The sequence below is a fragment of the Mytilus edulis genome, chromosome 3, assembly GCF_963676685.1.
Source record: "Mytilus edulis chromosome 3, xbMytEdul2.2, whole genome shotgun sequence".
NCBI lineage: Eukaryota > Metazoa > Mollusca > Bivalvia > Mytilida > Mytilidae > Mytilus > Mytilus edulis.
Genome location: NC_092346.1, coordinates 61,784,176 through 61,802,037, shown reverse-complemented (window position 1 = coordinate 61,802,037; position 17,862 = coordinate 61,784,176). Strand labels below are relative to the sequence as shown.

The following is a 17,862-nucleotide window of genomic DNA, read 5'->3' as shown; positions in this document are numbered from 1 at the left end:
TTCAATAAATATTTTTTATTATAATTTAATCAGATTTGAAGTGAGGTTTGACCTTACGACAGTCTTTCTGGTTCTGTAATTTTTAGCACTTTGGAATTGCTCTTGATACTGGAATTAATGACTCTCCTCAATAGAGACCTACAATGGAAAATAATATAATGTAAATGATATACTTAAAACAACAAAGTTAAGGTAAACTAATTCAGATGGTCTAGGTTTGATAAATAGCGACATCTGATTTTGATGAAAGCGGAGAAGTGGACCATAAAAATGATAAACTTGCAATTTTTCTCTAATTGATTTCCGTCTGTATCAAAATAATAAAATTAAACCTGTGATAACAAAAAAACTTACCATATTTTTCTTTTCCTTCACTAATGCCATCGTCTCCTCCAATACCGTATCCTTTTCCGATACTGATCAAACCATGTCCTTCGCCGTATCCATTTCCGTATCCTCCGGCATTACCGTATCCGTTTCCAATACTGATCAAACCATGTCCTTTATCGAATCTGTTTCCGTATCCTCCGCCAATACCGAAATTCAATCCTTGTCCACCTCCGATACCGTATCCGTTTCCAATACTGATCAAATCATGTCCTTCACCGTATCCATTATCATATCCTCCGCCAATACCGAATCCTTGCCCACCTCCGATACCGTATCCTTGTCCATCGTATCCTCCGCCAATACCGTATCCAGCACTGATCAAACCATGTCCTTCACCGTATCCGTTTCCCCAGCTTTCTTCGATATCGTAATCTTTTCCATATCCGATATTTCCATGGCCATATCCGCCAAATCCAAGCTCTGATCCGTATCCGCCATTATAACCCTGGTCGAGACCTCCGTAGTTCTGTCCGAATCCACCATATCCTCCCTGTCCGTATCCTCCAAAGTTCTGTCCGTATCCCCCATGGATTTCAATTCCATGTCCATATCCACTGCTGTATCCGTATCCAAAGGCCATTGAGGCACAGAGAGCAAGAGCAACTAATCTCAGCATGGTGTATGTTCTGTCAAAATGTAAAAATAAAAGTTAAAGGTTTGATATAAAAACTGTCTTTCTAAAAAATACATGTAATTGTTTATTGGAATGATATCGGAAATATTTTAACTAGAACCATAGAAAGTTTTACATCAATTTCAATAATTATAGTAATGGTATATGTTGTTTTGTTTCATCCATAATGTCTTATCTTTTTATGTTTTGCTATTGTATTTTCTGTTGTAAAGGAGCCATGAAAGTGAAAATTATCAATTTTTGGTGTAAATGTTAAAAAAGTTAAAAGACTATGAAAGACTGTAAATTTCTCAAATCATTATTTATGTGCACATACATCGAAGTTGATTAATGATCTTATAATTTCGTAATGCATGTTCCACTACTGTGTTTGTTTTGAGGGGAAGCTGTGCCAATGAAACTTGATCTAGGGTAAAATCTTATCAAATTGAAAAACTATGTTCAACTTTATATATATATATATTAATTCAGCACATAACTAACATTATTTCAAAACAATAATTTCACAGCCATGGGTCGAAGTTTTAAATAATGCACAATTAAAATGGGAGCTAACTCATAATTATATATTCGCTTAAATAAAAAGGGATATAAAACTTGAACTTATGGTGCTCCTCTCTTTTGTTGATATCTGAAACTGTATTTTGTTTATACTTACTGTTGCCTTGGGATGTTTTCTTTAAAAAAAAATTAGACTCCAGAGTAGACCGTTCGTAAGGTTTATATAGTGTTTCACAACTTCTGAAGGACAGTTATTTATTATGACATATAACATTCAATGAAGACCGTAAATAGTGTATATTATGCAACATTAACAAAGAAACAACAGATATATAACTTATTACATCACGGAGACTAGCAGATTTCACAACTTTATTGCTGAATACACATTATTTGACCAAAAGGAATAATATCAGCACAATATGTTGGTTTGATTTTGTAGACTGATTAATTACTTTTGTTTTGAATACAATAGATGAAAACAAAGCGTATTGTTATAACCTTACTGTTAGAATCATTGCAATGCATTTTTCTCTTTTTGTGTGCAATATTCTAAGAAATCTATTTTCTTCGTTAAGGTCTTCGCAACGTCTCTCAACATAACTATGCATGACATATTTGCCAATAGACGTTCAGCAAAATCTTTTTGTAAGCCATTAACCATTCTCAATTTTTTGAAAAATATTTTCCGTTATAACTTTGATAGCAGCCATTAATTAACTCCGGTTACATCTATTTTTTCATTCATGTCTTACAGAGGAATAACATTGGCACCAACTTCATATAAACTGCGGAGTACTGAATTCAAGATTAACTGTAAAACTTGATGAACTAAATTTTATACATGATGAACACAATGATTTTATGACTAATCGTAGTCCTATTGATCATTTGTCAACAATTACAAGTATTATTGAAACAAGAAAATGTGTAAACTGTCAACTTTTGCAGCTTTCATTGATTTCAAAAAAGCATGATACTGTAAACAATTTTTTATTATTTTGTAAACTTGAGTCAAAAGGAGTTAGTAGTAAAATGTTGAATGCTTTAAAATCTTTACACCATACAAGTACAGTCATGTGTGATATCGACGATATCGATATGATATCGAATCGATATCGACAAACGAATACACCGTGATAAAACACACTGTCGATATCGACGAATGAAGATAGCAGGAAAATACAGACTGTCGATATCGTCGTTATCGACAATAACAACACGATATCGAATCGAATCGAAAGTTCTGAATTAAAAAATGTATGAACAACCCAGACGTCGATATCGACAACAGCGATGCGATATCGGTTCGATATCGACATAGAAAATTTTAAACCTCTCCCCGATGATATATGGTATATGGTATACATTAAAGGAGAAAAAAACCATTATCTTTAAGAAGTGTTGACAACCCAGGACTATTTAAGAAGAAGATCACACAGAGGACAAAAGACAAACCCGGTAACAAATAAGACATACAAGGACAAACAACAACATTTGACATTGAAACTAAAATAAATGAAAAACGCAGACCCCGACCATACCATAAATTATTATTGCGTTAACATATATGTATGGATGAATGTCAAGTTAAGATATTTTACATGATCTCTTAAATGCATTGCTAAAATAGACAAAAATCGTATTTAAACTGGCTTTAAAAAGAAAATTTACGGATTAACTTCAACCAGAGGAAGAAAAATATAAACGCACATAGTCTCCCTTTCGAATGATACAATCAATATTCAAATTACTCTCATGCGTTGTCAAATGAAGATCTTCATAGTGTTAATAAAACTTTACGACAAAAGAGATAATTACAGCTTTCCAATTGTGAACTTTTCATTTCTAAGTAGGAACATTCCAACAGCACCTGTATACGGGGTATATATCTCCCAATTGATACAATATTCCCGTGCTTGCATTTCCTATCATGATATTTTTTATAGAGGATTGTTGCTCACAAGGAAGCTATTAAACCAAGAGCGCCAAATGGTGAAGTTGAACTTCGTCAATTTTGCGGACGCCATCACTAGTTGGTTGACTGTTATGGAATAAACGTCTCACAAATGATATAGGATATGTTCCTTACGTCGTAACTACAATCCCGTTCACTCTCATGAATGTGACCTACCGAATTAAACTATTTACCGGATTTGTTATTACATAAGCAACACGACGGGTGCCACATGTGGAACAGACCCTGCTTACCCTTCCAGAGAACCTGAGATCACCCCTAGTTTTTGGTGGGGTTCGTGTTGCTTATTCTTTAGTTTTCTATGTTGTGTCTTGTGTACTACTGTTTGTCTGTTTGTCTTTTTCCTTTTTAGCCATGGCGTTGTCAGTTTATTTTCGGTTTATGAGTTTGACTGTCCCTCTGGTATCTTTTGTCCCTCTTTTATACGATGTAGTTTTAGTTGTTGTTGAATCTATGGGATGTTTGTCGATATCAATTCAATATCGACAACTAAGACAGAGGTTTCAGACCGTTGTTTAAGTAACGGGATGTTTTTCGATATCGACAACCAAGACAAATGTTTAAGGCCGTTGTTTGAGTTATGGGATGTTTGTCGATATCGATTGGATATCGTCGATTTAATCGATATCGACAACAAATACAGAGGTTTCCGGCTGTTGTTCAAGTTATGGGATGTTTGTCGATATCGAACTTATCTCTGTATGGTGATATGGGCTGGATTCCCAGCAATGTAAAGCAATGGACAGCTGTTTTTACATTATGGTCCACATTTTGTAAAATGGACAATGATAGATTGAACAAAAGAGTATTTATGTGGTCATATAAGTATGGAAATAAACCAATTAAAAATTGGTGCTGCAGAGTAATGACTAAGTTTAAAGAGTATAATCTTGAACCATATTGTAATTGTGATATATTGTTAACTAAAAAGGTAATTAAGGATATAGAATGCTTAGCTATTGATTTATATAAAATTGAATGGCATAATAAGCTGGTTTCGAATGAATATGCCAAACTACGTACTTATAAATCATCTAAAACAGAATTTAAGGTAGAAAATTGTATTTGTAAAACTATTGCAGGGAAATGAAGATGTGCTTTTGCAAAATTTCGCTGTGGTGTTGCTCCCATCAAAATTGAAACGCGCCGGTATCAGAACTTGCCTATCAATGAAAGAATATGTTTTAATTGTAATGATGATACCATTGAAAATGAGAAACATGTTATTTTGAAATGTCCACTATATACAGATTTTCGTGCTGTATTGTTGTCTTGCTAATTCTTTTTGTCATGATTTTAATAGTATGTCAGATGACGACAAATTTGTTTTTTCATTAAGTGATGAAAATGTTTACTTTTATACTGCCAAAATCTGCTATGATATTTTACTGAAAAGAAAATGTTCATTATTTTCTTAAAATTTGTATACTTTTAATATGTGTTATGCTTTATATTTTATGTGTGTATATATATATATGTAAATGTATATATCATTTTTATAGTCCGCTCTGATAACTCTTTTCAGAGTGGCTCGTGATTTATATGTGAAATTGTAATTTTATGTAAATGATTTTATAAGAGGTGAGATTCAAATAAAATATTGTCTTCATCAATATAGGTCTCATAATAAAGGGATGTCAACGAGTACTAGAGTAATCGAGTGTCGCTCGGTAGTACCGAGTATCGATTATCAAAATGTTACTCGACTAATCGGTTCATTTTAGAATGTTGTTGCTTTCATACATGTAAGTTTAAACACAAATTATTTTTATTTGGAGCGCCTCCCGATAAATTCTATTTTAGTCAAAACTAATAAAAATTAAAATAAGATTCTAATGCTTGTGTTTAAATTTTCTCACATCAGAGGTACATGTAGGATATAGAAACAAGAGCATTTTTCCCAGGCTTACACTTTTATATTATCTTAGTCAATCCCCCACATCTGTACCGTCAGAGCATATATTTTCATCAGCAGTACTTATGTGAGCCACAATTTGTTCCTGTGAAAAAAGTGCCAGTGGAACTAATATCACAGGAAATATGTTCTGGGAGAACTTTTTTCACAGATGATTTCTATATAATTTGTTCCATCTCTATAAAATAAGATTCCATACTTTACCTGGTAAAATATGTACCGGGTTTTTGAAAGGAGTAGGTCCGGTAAGGACCAATTTTGGCCTCAAATTTCATGTTCATCTGACGAATGATTTTGACCACTTTTTAAACACTTAAGTGTCTGTTTTATTTGAATCAATTAGTTTATGTGAAATATTTTAACTGATTTAGTCATAAAAAACGTACCGATTCAAGCTGAAATATGAAAAATTTACAAAATATGCCGAAAAATGTCATTTTTCAGATGGTTTTTGTCAAAAATGAAAGTGGCCGCATCCGTGTTCATCCTCAACCTTTATATATGTTATGTGTTATCATAAAATACAACTTACATTTAAATATTCAGGATGAACACGAATGCGACCACTTTCGTTTTACACGAAAACCGTCTAAAATTTAACTAAAATGCTAGAATTGTGAAGATTTCAGTAATTTGGCATGACTTACTGGTGCTAGTACCCGATATATGTGCCTTGCATTGTCAAAATCAGCCCAAATTTATGTAGCAGAAGCATTCTACTGTCCAATGAATAACTAAAAGTTTACATTTTAACAATTTTGTAAAACTGCTATATTTTGGGCCAAAAAGGGGTCTTACTGGACCTACTCCTTTGTTCCGTACCTGGTGAAATAAGTTCCAAGTTCATGATATTTGCTCTTTTCCTGGTAAAATAAGTTCTTGGTTTGTGAGATTTGTTCCTCACCTGGTGAAATAAGTTCCTTGTCTGTGAAATATGTTCCACTGGTTAAACAAGTTATCTTATATATTGAGCATTTGTCATCAGTAAGTTATAGTATGAAATTCAAAACAGTGTAGCTGTGGCCATTGATTGACACATTAAATTCATCCATTGACTGGGACAATTTAGGTGAACGTTTGTATGTAACGACCAATGCTCACCATGTACTTTTTAAAGACACTTAAACTATGGGGTCACCAAAGGTTCTCAACACCTAAATAAAGTAATTCGAAAAATTAATCAGAAATAACACGATATTTTGATTTATATCAATTATATAAATCAAAACACAAAGGTTATTCCTGATTAATTTTTCGAATTATTTTATAATTAAAGGCGTTAAGAAACCTTTGTTGACCCCACAGTTTAAATGTCTATCGTAGGTACGTCATGAACAGTGGTTGTTATAGACAAACGTTCACGTAAATTGTCCCAGTCAATGGATGATTTTGATGGGTCAATCAATGGCCACAGCTACACTGTTTTGAATTTCATACTAAATGTTTCGCTGTGCGATATGTTGCAAAGGTACTTACTTTCTGTGAAAATAGGTTTCAGCAGAACCTATTCATCGATTTCTATGAAATATGTACATGTTCGTTTAAAATTAATATCACAGGAACTTATTTAACTTTTTTAAAACTCTTAATATCAATTGGAACAAAATTCATGGAGCTATGATTTTTGTTCCGGAACTTATTTCACATTTGTTCATAAAATCTTTATGTCCGAGAATATGTTGACGAGACAAAAATTTTAAATAAGAACAAATTCGTTGCACCCTTATCGACCCTCAGAAAATGATTAATGGCATCAGTAAGTTTTAATCAGCACTCCTTTGTTGATCAATACATGTGTTTATTAATGATTGAATTTCCCTTATACTGTTGTTAAAGTAATAAATTTTCAATAGATATTAATTAATTACTTTATTAGATTATTACCATTTTATATAACTTAGTACATGTAGTTAATCGCTCGGTAAATTCAACGAGTAATCCATATGATTAGTAAATCTTGACCGAGTTGACATCCCTACTAATAATATAAATCTTTGTTTCTCTGATATTGGCAATTCTAATTCAAAGTCTTTCCTCCTCGAATTTTCTTATTAACATTTTTTTTATTTCGTTCAGAATTTTATTTCGATCAGTTTCCGGATGATAATATACTTAAATCCCGCCTTTTCTTCATGTGCATGTCCAAAGTCAGGAGCCTGAAGTTGTCATTGGTTCGTTTTTGTCACAATTGTTTTCATATCGGTGCCTTTTATTTATAAGCCACTGTACGGTATAATTCGTTTTCTCATTGTTAAAGGCGTTTTCATATCGTTTCGAACTTTTTCACTCGAATTAAATGTTTAAAATTGTCTAGTAGTTTCAGATAAAACAAAATTTGATCATTTACTCTTGTGAGTGTTTGTCAAAAGAGACGTCTAAACTCACAAATTGAAAACACAAGACCAAATTGACAAAAAGACAAACAAAACAAAACAAAACATAACAAAGAATACTAAACTAAATCCCTACCAAAAGGGAAACTAAAGGATAGAACCTACTCCACATGTTGCATTCGTTTCAAGTGTTTCTTGATAGCTTCCTTTCATACATTGAATTGACATAATTATGTCAACATGTTTTCTTTTTCTTTCATGTAATGGATAAAACGACAACAGCAAAACTGATACATCGTCATATAAACCACGCCAATCAACAAACACCGAGAGCTTTTATAGGACTTCCATGTTGATCAATCACTTGCATATCCTTAATAAATATGATATGTACAAAGAACAGCAACCGTATATTCTAAAACAAAATGCACAAAGACATACAATGAGAACAATACACGGGACCTGTTAGTCAATGCGTTTTGTTTAAATATACTTTTTTTTTCACTTTTTTTGGTCAAAAATGCTATTTGTACTGTATAAAAACCCCTCCACTAATTTTTTTTACATGCATACGTATGAAAAATGCGGTTTATATACAACGTTGTTTTCTATTTGGGACTTGTTTATATTTTTTCGCTTTAGCTTGTATTATATTTTCCTTCGGGTTTATATAATCCGTTCATCCTATTTAAACTCTTCTAAATCTAAGAGTCTATCCAAAATTGAGGTAAATTATATGACCTTCTAAATACCGTTTCGATCCTTAACGTCGCTGAAGAGATATCAAATGTCGAAATCCGGATATGGTGTATAAATGTTTGCACCCCATGTTTGCAGTATACTATCTTCTCCGCAAGTTCATTGTTTTCTGTTTGGTATTAAATTGGTAATTAAGATACATGTTACATCTAGTGATTAATTTAGTTGGCAATCGTCAATGGCAGTTGACAGGGTTTTTAAGAACATCAGTTGTTCGACCTGTTAGTCAAATGCGTTTTGTTTAAATATACTTTTCTCTTTTGTAGTCTTTTGGAAAATGTTGTTTATGATGTATTTAGACCCATCTACTAAGAATTTGTTTTACATGCACACGTATAAAAAATTAATATTGGCAAAGTGGAATTATGGATTCTCAACAGATTTATTTTAAGGAGTTGTTAAGGCAGTTTTGCAATTTTCTAGATTCACCATCATCCAAATCCTCAACCCTCACAAATACAAAATCAAGAATGTACAATTTACCAAATACATGTGGTGTATGACCAAGGAGGGTATACAAAGTAATATTAATAATTTTGTAGAGAAAGATATATGTTTATATTAAATCTTGTCGTATACCGTGTGCCTAATTTTATAATTCATTCAACCCCATGAATGTTTTTCACTTAATCATTTAATGACCAATTATAATTAAGATAAGAAATCGCTCGGGCAAAAATAATCACGAATATAATGCCTACCCATGTTAAAACAACCAATAAAGTATAGCTTGCAACAATTATTTCGATTCTGATTAGGACAATTAAAGGTAATTTCTATGTCCGATGTGTATAAGGGTAAAGCGATTGTGTAGGCTCTTCTATGAACCTCCCTTTTGTTTGTAAAGAAGCAAACAGCTGGCACTGTGATTTTTCAGAGGGAGGAGTTTTTGAACAGCCAGCATGAACGGTTGTCGTATCTTGGTCAAATATGTCAATTTCGGAATGCAACACATTGTTGTCATTGTAAAAGTATTAGTAACAAAATGTGTATCATTTTAGTGTTTGAAAGTGTTTTAATTTAATGAAATACATTTAATAAATGCATACCAATTTGATAAAATTCATTTTTCTGCCGTAGTCAATATACGCATGTGCAAACTAATTTTATTGGATAATGGAGCATGGGTTTGTTTACAAAGCTAAAGAAGCACGTCATATTAGAACTTTTAACTTCCATTGTATCGTATGAATATACAGCTTCGCCTCGTGAAGCAATATATTTAGTGAGTGTATCTAGTGTTTTTCCTGGATTTACGGTCATCAGGAATGCTCAACCCCAAAATAAGAAAATTAAAGAAGTAAAATATTGCACTGGTTCCGGTATGTTCTTATATAGCTTTCGTAGGCAGAAACGATATGACGCTTGGAGATTTTTTTTAAGTGTTTACCATAATAACATTAAAACAAAATAGTATATTCAAATATGTTTGAATACATAGACCCTAAATATATCACGGTGTTTCGTTTGCAAATGTATAAAATATCAAGCATAAAATTTAAACAATTTTAGAGTTTGTATTAATATGTTTAATTGAAAAAGTAGCACAAGGGTGCGAATAGTTTTTTCAGCGTGAAATACGATCAAGTTTAAAGACTTTTCAAAGGTATGAACAAAAAGTGCAGAAACAATTTGGATAGCAGTGTTGTATAGAAACAAATTTGTTGTTGTAATATCAAAGTATTTGTACGATAATGACATTTTCAGGATCAACTGATCTAGTAACAAAAATAACATAACTTTTTTCAAGCGCTGATTGTGATTGGGTAATAAGAAGTATTGACAAACAACTGTCCACACAACGCTATACAGAGAATTAAAGATAAAGCAGCTTTGTCAACATGACAATACTGCAGGAGAAGACTTTCTGCGAGGGTCAGCAGTTGCTGCCACTGCCGTGACTCCAACCGTGTTACTCTTGTATAAATATATACATTGGGGAGTCAGGTTCTGTGATTATGCATTATACATGGAATTCTCATTTACCAATTGTAATTGTTATTCTCTAACAATAAAACTTAGCCAATTGTGAAAGTTCTAAACAAAATAATGATTTCCCATTCAAGGGATAGACAATGTTGTTTGTTACTGGTAGAAAAAAAAGGCATGAAAAGCTAAAATAACATAAAATACACCACTGAAACTCTATCAAAGGCAACCCTTTTACACAAAACAAGTGCTCTTTTGGTATTTTTCTTGTTGTTAATCATGGTCAGGTGATTAGTCGTATTTGATCATGTAACAATCGAGAAATACTGTGACTAACACACGACGAACATACCAGCAGTCAACTGTACATGCATTTATGAGTGAGAGGTTTAGCGCTTTTAAACCAGGTTTAATCCACCATTTTCTACATTTGAAAATGCCTGATCCAAGTCAGGGATATGACAGTTGTCCATTCGTTTTTGATGTGTTTTGTCATTTGATTTTGCCATGTGATTAGGGACTTTCCGATTTGATTTTCCTCGGAGATCAGTATTTTTGTGACTTTACTTTTCAATAATGGACTGCCAAATTTAGATGGCGTGACTACATCCTACTATTAATCTTTTTTGCCTTTTTCTTATTCATAGGTCTCGTCTTGAAATTTGGCAAGTGGTCAAGGTACTTATTAATGGTGAAAGACTCACGGTATGCTGATGTTTTGTTCTTTTCCTCTTTTTTTCTGTTTTTTTTTATCTTTACCAAAAAGGTTATTTTTATTCATTCTAGTAAGTTGTAAAAATTAGTTAAACATCTATTGGTTCTATTGTTCTTAATTTTAAAGTGTATTTGTGTGCTTACTAATAGATTTGATTACTCTGTATATTCAAGTGAAGGTATAATGTTTTATATGTTGACCTTTTTCAGTTTAAAACCACATATGATTGGTCACCTTCTTTGGTTTTCTAACCTCTCCTCAAACAGAATGATGTTGAAACTCTTTATTCCAGTTGTTTCAAAAATTAAAAAAAAATGAACTGCTTTTCCTTTGATAATTATGGCAATGTTACTTTGTAAAACATGATAATTATGGCAATGTTACTTTGTATAACATGTTTGTTTTACACCACGTTCTTCTCGCGAGATTTAAAGTTCGATATTGTTTAAATTATAAATGTTCTTTTCTACATAAAAAATGGTTTAAATTCTTCTATAGATCACAAAAGCACAATTAGAAACAGTAGTACATGTCATGTACACGAATCAAAATTGAAAGCAGTAAGTAATATTCAAAATTCTAAGTTTTATTTTAATAAGGATCTTGTGAATTTTGTAGCACTTTGGGACTGTTTCTGTTACTATGGTGCATATGATAGTCCTCAATACTGACCTACAAATGAAAAAAACAGAAACTTGTAAATATAAGGAATATGACGACTAAATTAAATTATTAAGGTTAAGTACACTAATATGAATGTTATTGTTCGTAACTTGTTAAAATTAATTCTGATATTAATAAGAATAAAACATAAAATGCACGCTTGCATCATGCATGCTTGCAATTTTCATTGACATGACATTTGTTAAAAGATTTAGAATAAAAAAATTACTAATATTTACCATATTTTCCTTTTCCAATACTGACAACACCATGACCTTTTCCGTATCCTCCGCCAATACTGTATCCTTTTCCAATACTGACCAAACCATGTCCTGAACCGAATCCGTTTCCGAATCCTTGTCCACCTCCGATACCGTATCCTTGTCCACCGTATCCTCCGCTAATACCGTATCCTTGTCCACCGTATCCTTTTCCGTATCCTCCGCCAATACCATATCCTTGTCCACCATATCCTCCGCCAATACCGTATCCGTTATCAAAACTGATCAGACCATGTCCTTCACCGTATCCGTTTCCCCAGCTTTCTTCGATATCAAAGTCATTTCCATATCCGATATTTCCATGGCCATATCCGCCAAATCCAAGATCTGATCCGTATCCGCCATTATAACCCTGGTCGAGACCTCCGTAGTTCTGCCCGAACCCACCATATCCTCCTTTTCCGTATCCTCCAAAGTTCTGTCCGTATCCCCCGTGGATTTCAATTCCATGTCCATATCCACTGCTGTATCCGTATCCAAAAGCCATTGAGGCACAGAGAGCAAGAGCAACTAATCTCAGCATGGTGTAGGTTCTGTCAAATGTAGAAATAAAAGTGAAATGATCTAGCAAAGCTGAAAGTATTTTATGATGATAATTTCAATTTTATTTTCAATTTAGAAAATATCAAATATCAATTATTAATGCTATCATTTTTCCTATCATTAATGCTTTATTTATTGTGGTAACCGAAGTTTTATTTTTATTTTTCGCATTATATATTAATGTGGTTAAGAATTAAAGGCTCAAACAGTTCTCACGTTGTTTCGCTTAAGGTCGTTGCAGTTGAACTCGACCTTCCATATCAGTAAAATCTATAAGAATAAACATTCCAGGAACTTCTTCTTATGTAAATTGTAATATTTAGTGTAATTAGGAACCCATCATGAACATTTTTCTGTACACGTACTTTTTTGTTAATCTTTTTCTTTACGGAAGCATAACAGACAGTGATGTAAATAAAAGATGCAATTGCCAGTTGCAGGTTTTTTTTATAATTTTGACTTAAAATCAGAAAATCAGAGCTTTATATGTGTTCTATACAAATGTAACACTATTATGTCGTATTAATTAATTAGGTAAGTTAATATGCATGTAAGTTAGTGTAAAAACAGTCAAAAAACATATATTCAGGAATGAACTTACTGTTGTTGTGGGATGTTTTCTTCAAATGTTTTAAATGGTCACCGACACTAGAATAGACCGTTCGTTAGGTTTATATAGAATAAGTGTTTCACAGATTTGGTATGACAATTATTTATTATGACATATAACCGTCAAAATGGACAGTAAATGGGGTATATTATACAACATTTACATAGAAACAACACATATATCACTTATTACATCACGGAGACTAGCAGATTTCACAACTTTATTGCTGAGCACATGGTATTTGACGAAACAAATACCACCAGAAGCACGTAATGGTCTGTTGTAGACTGTTTTATTATTATCTTTGTTATCGATGCTTTATACAGCAAAACATAAATTAAATAAAAACAATCTGTACTGTAATTACCAAACTTGAAATAATACGATATTGTAAATATACTAGTCAACAAAAGAAACGATACACGACTTTGAAATAAAATTTATCAAAAAGTATTAAATATAAAACAAAATGAAATACACTATTTTAAAAAGCTTCCATTTGCAATGTATGTACATGTGATAATGAAAATCAAAACTTGTCGGAAAGTATCTAAATTCCCTGTAAACGACTATAGGGTGCAAATAAGTTTTGCGGAAAGTTGAATAAAAAATCGACAGGTAATTTTCTAAGTACTAAATAAAATTTCAACTTTGTTTAAATATATTCAATATGCTAATCAAGTTGTGTTTCATGTTGTAACTAATGGGTTGAAATATTGTTTTTTCATTTTTTTGGGAAAAAAAGTGTTTTTTTGAAATCTCAAAAAATGCAAAAAAAATAATTTTATTTTTGTCTCAAATCAATGCTTTGGATATGAAAACAACACACAGTAAATTTGGAACATTTCGGATTAGTTTTAAGATTGTGACCGCTTTTTGAATATCATTTTACACATACTGTCTATGGTAAATCAGTTGATAATGTATACATTTTAACGATTTCTCGTGGGGCCGAACTTTGGTAAACAAATAAACGAGGAAACTGTATGAATTTTAAAAACAAATTGATGGCAAACATTGTCTTTACTTTTAAAGGAGAGGTTGGAATCATTAGTTGAAACTTCTGTTTTTCAAATTGTCGTTTTATGTAAATTTTGTAAAAAAACAAAAAAAAATCGTCAAAAAACATCACGAAAGCAAAAAAATATTTTTTTAAACGGATTTATATTTCCATCATGATTAAGTATTACTACCTTCTATATTGGTCCTATAAACGGAAAACTTTATCTTAAAAAAAGTCTTGTATCGTTTCTTTTGTTGACTAGTATAGTTCAAACTTATCGCGTTTCAAATAATTATAAAAAAATCTAGTTTCAATACGGAAGTTATTTAGACCCCTTCATACTCGAAATCGAAGACTTTATTAACAAGTTCGAGTTTTTACTTCAATTACTTCCCTTTTTTCTACTTGAATAATAACCTCAAATATTACAATTATTACGTATATAAATTAGTTCTGATTTTAACGAATTCATTGTATATATATAAAAGATCGAAAGTTTCGCCTACTATACGAGGGAGTTGGCTTTGTTTTTTGCTTGGGACAGATATTTTGTGTCACTAAACAAAACTCAGATTAATTAACATAAATGGGATGATTTGTTATCTATTACGGTTGTTTCGGTTCCCTTATGTGTTTTTGATTCGATTCAAACTTGATTGGTGTCCTTAAAATCATAATAAAACTATGACGGACTGATTCTTTCCTCAGACTAATAGGCGAGTGATATGAGAGCCAAATTCACATTTTTAATGCACCTACCTAACACACGGCTAATTTATATATCACTGGAAAGCTAGAATGTGTACTTTCTAAATATCCCGGTCGTCAAAAGAAATTATGGTGCATTTTTTTTTTAATCGAGGTCAAAGGTCATGATACTTCCAGTAGAAAAATCGAGTCAAAACAAATACAAAAATGAAACAATTTTATAGGAATGCTGTATTACTGTTGGGAAAATATATTTCTATCATAGTATTAATTATTTTTTGTTGATTTTAACGGTACCGCATGTTACGTAACGTTTTCTCTCTGAGTCTTTGAAAATCAACCATTAAGTCACACAAATGTATCTGTAGTCGCCCTTGGATTATCTAAATCTTATTATACCTCCATATCATTTGATTGCACGTATTTATAAACATATATCTGCAAATTTGATATAAATAATCCGAAACAAAATATTTGAAGCAAGGGGAAAATATAAAAAAAGAGGGACGAAAGATACCAAAGGGACAGTCAAACTCATAAATCTAAAACAAACTGACAACGCCATGGCTAAAAATAAAAAAGACAAACAGAAAAACAATAGTACACACGACACAACATAGAAAACTAAAGAATAAACAACACGAACCCCACCAAAAACTAGGGGTGATCTCAGGTGCTCCGGAAGGGTAAGCAGATCCTGCTCCACATGTGGCACCCGTCGTGTTGCTTAAGTGATTACAAATCCGGTAAATAGTCTAATTCGGTAGGTCATATTCATGAAAGGGGATTGTAGTTACGACGTAAGGAACATATCCGATATCATTTGTGAAACGGTTATTCCATAACGGTCAACCAACTCGTGATGGCGTCCGTAAAATTTACGAAGGGATGATTTCAACTTCACCATTTGGAACTCTTGGTTTAATAGCTTCCTTGTGAGCAGCAAACCTCTATCAAGAAAATCATGATAGGAAATGCAAGCACGGGAATATCGTATCAATTGGGAGATATATACCCCGTATGCAGGTGCTGCTGGAATGTTGCTACTTAGAAATGGAAAGTTACATATGACGTGTTTTTAATTGTTTAGAAAGTCCCATGATGAGCTGTACATTAAAATTGAGGAAGCGTATGGTCTCCTGTTAGTTTGAAAGCCTACCAACCGCTTCAAGATCAGACAACAATAGGGCGGATTTTTTTTTATTATTGTAGTGTAATATGTTGAGTCTGGATCATACCGCAATTTCATTTACATCACTAAATCAGATATAACAAGAGTACTAACTAACATTACTAAAATGAGTAAATTGCTGCTAGTATATTTATATCAACAAATTGACAATTTTAACATAAAACATCAAAAGGAAAATATGACCACTCATTGTACGTTAAACTGTGTTTGATTTTACTTTAGTCGGCTGCCGTGTATATTGAGATATCTTATTAATCAAACAACACTTGACAAAGGAGTACTTATTTTAAATTACGCTAGTGATGAACTTCGGCTACTTTGGCACTACGTATTACTTTTTTATATCTTGTTTCACCGCTTCAAACGGAGGACAAGGTTATTCTAATATTGAACCTTTTATTTGGCTTTCTTATGTTAAAATCCCGTTAGCGTATAACCTAAAAGATCGAAATGTCGGACCAATGGGATGTAGGACCATTTAGGTGTCAAAATATTGCGCTATCGGAATATTATAGCTTCATTTTAACTTGTAATCTCATCATTCTTATTGGTCAAAATATCCATACAAAGACAACTTCCTTGGCATGGGCATATACCAGTACAGCAGAGGTTTTGCGCAAAGCGGACACAATATCTACTATGTACAGATTGAATTAAAAATTGGAAATGGACATGAGGGATTTGTCAAAGAGATACCAACCCGTTCAAAAAGCAGACAACGACCGAAGACCACCAATGGGTCATCAATGCAGCAAGAAACTTCAAAACCCGGAGGCGTTCTTCAGCTGACCCCTAAACAAAAGTGAACTAGTTTGAAATGATAATGGACGTCATACTAAGCTTCGAAATAAACTCAAGAAATTAAAACAAAAAGTCATACAAAAATAAGAAAGGCCAGAGGCTCCTGACTTGGGACAGGCGCAAAATTGCGGCGGGTTAAACATGTTTTTGCAATCTCAATCCTCCCCCTACGTGAACAGTTCAAATCTTGTAGAAAGTTGGATAACATCATACCAGACCGATGTTGCCTTTTAACCAACCAAAGTCATACGGAGAACTTTTATTGTTTCTGTAGTTAGGTCGACATTGTCTTGGATAAAATTTTGACCCCAGAAGAAAAATAATGCCATGTAGAATGTATGCCCAATTTTCAATTTTTCTCATCTGTTGATCAGTCAAACTTGTTAATAGTTATCAAAGGTGCGTCCACAAATACGGTGCATTTGTAATGATAAATCTAAATGAAAAAGAGTTAAAAAGAATAAGACAAAATTTTAGAGCTACTGTATACAATATTGGATGTACCTTGGCCTTGCTGAAGCTTTATACATGTACATTGTAACTATAAATTGACCATATATTTTTAGTATTTGTTGAAGCTGATAATATGTTATTAAATTTTCTCGGCGGCGATCCTCGGGCATAAATTAAGTAATTAAAGTTGTTAACCAGAATACTTCCTTGTGTACAGGCACGTCATCTTTAATCGTCGAAATGTTAGTAAAAGCTGTTTTATGTTCAGAATAAAATAGCTCTGTACTTTCTGACTTCAAATTTTGTAGCAAATATTTAGCGATGCAAGCTCGATGGTATACAGATTTAATAGTAAAATTATCATGAGTTATTTTGTAAATCAGATCATTACGTCCACTTGTATTTTTGTCCATCTGATGAGTTAAGCCTTTTTCAACTGATTTTTATAGTTCGT

General features: G+C 32.6%; 1 protein-coding gene across 2 annotated transcripts; it reads right to left on the bottom strand.

The window, feature by feature from the left end:
• Window positions 1–13,317, bottom strand: LOC139517036 (keratin-associated protein 19-2-like). Of its 2 annotated transcripts, none has more exons than XM_071307624.1 (3): window positions 13,243–13,317; window positions 355–1,016; window positions 1–138 (listed from the first exon to the last, which is right to left on the bottom strand). In XM_071307624.1, the coding sequence occupies exons 2-3, from the start codon at window positions 1,004–1,006 to the stop codon at window positions 128–130; spliced, it is 663 nt and encodes a 220-aa protein (XP_071163725.1). In that variant the 5' UTR covers window positions 1,007–1,016; window positions 13,243–13,317; the 3' UTR covers window positions 1–127. The 2 variants fall into 2 exon arrangements, with proteins under 2 accessions (XP_071163725.1, XP_071163726.1); XM_071307625.1 differs by lacking the exons at window positions 1–138; window positions 355–1,016 and adding exons at window positions 11,720–11,826; window positions 12,057–12,631 and having other exon boundaries at window positions 13,243–13,299.
• Between the last annotated feature and the right edge of the window lie 4,545 nt (window positions 13,318–17,862).

Excerpts from the sequence above, each read along its gene's own strand:
- LOC139517036 (XM_071307624.1), bottom strand. The coding sequence starts at position 1,006 with ATGCTGAGATTAGTTGCTCTTGCTCTCTGTGCCTCAATGGCCTTTGGA.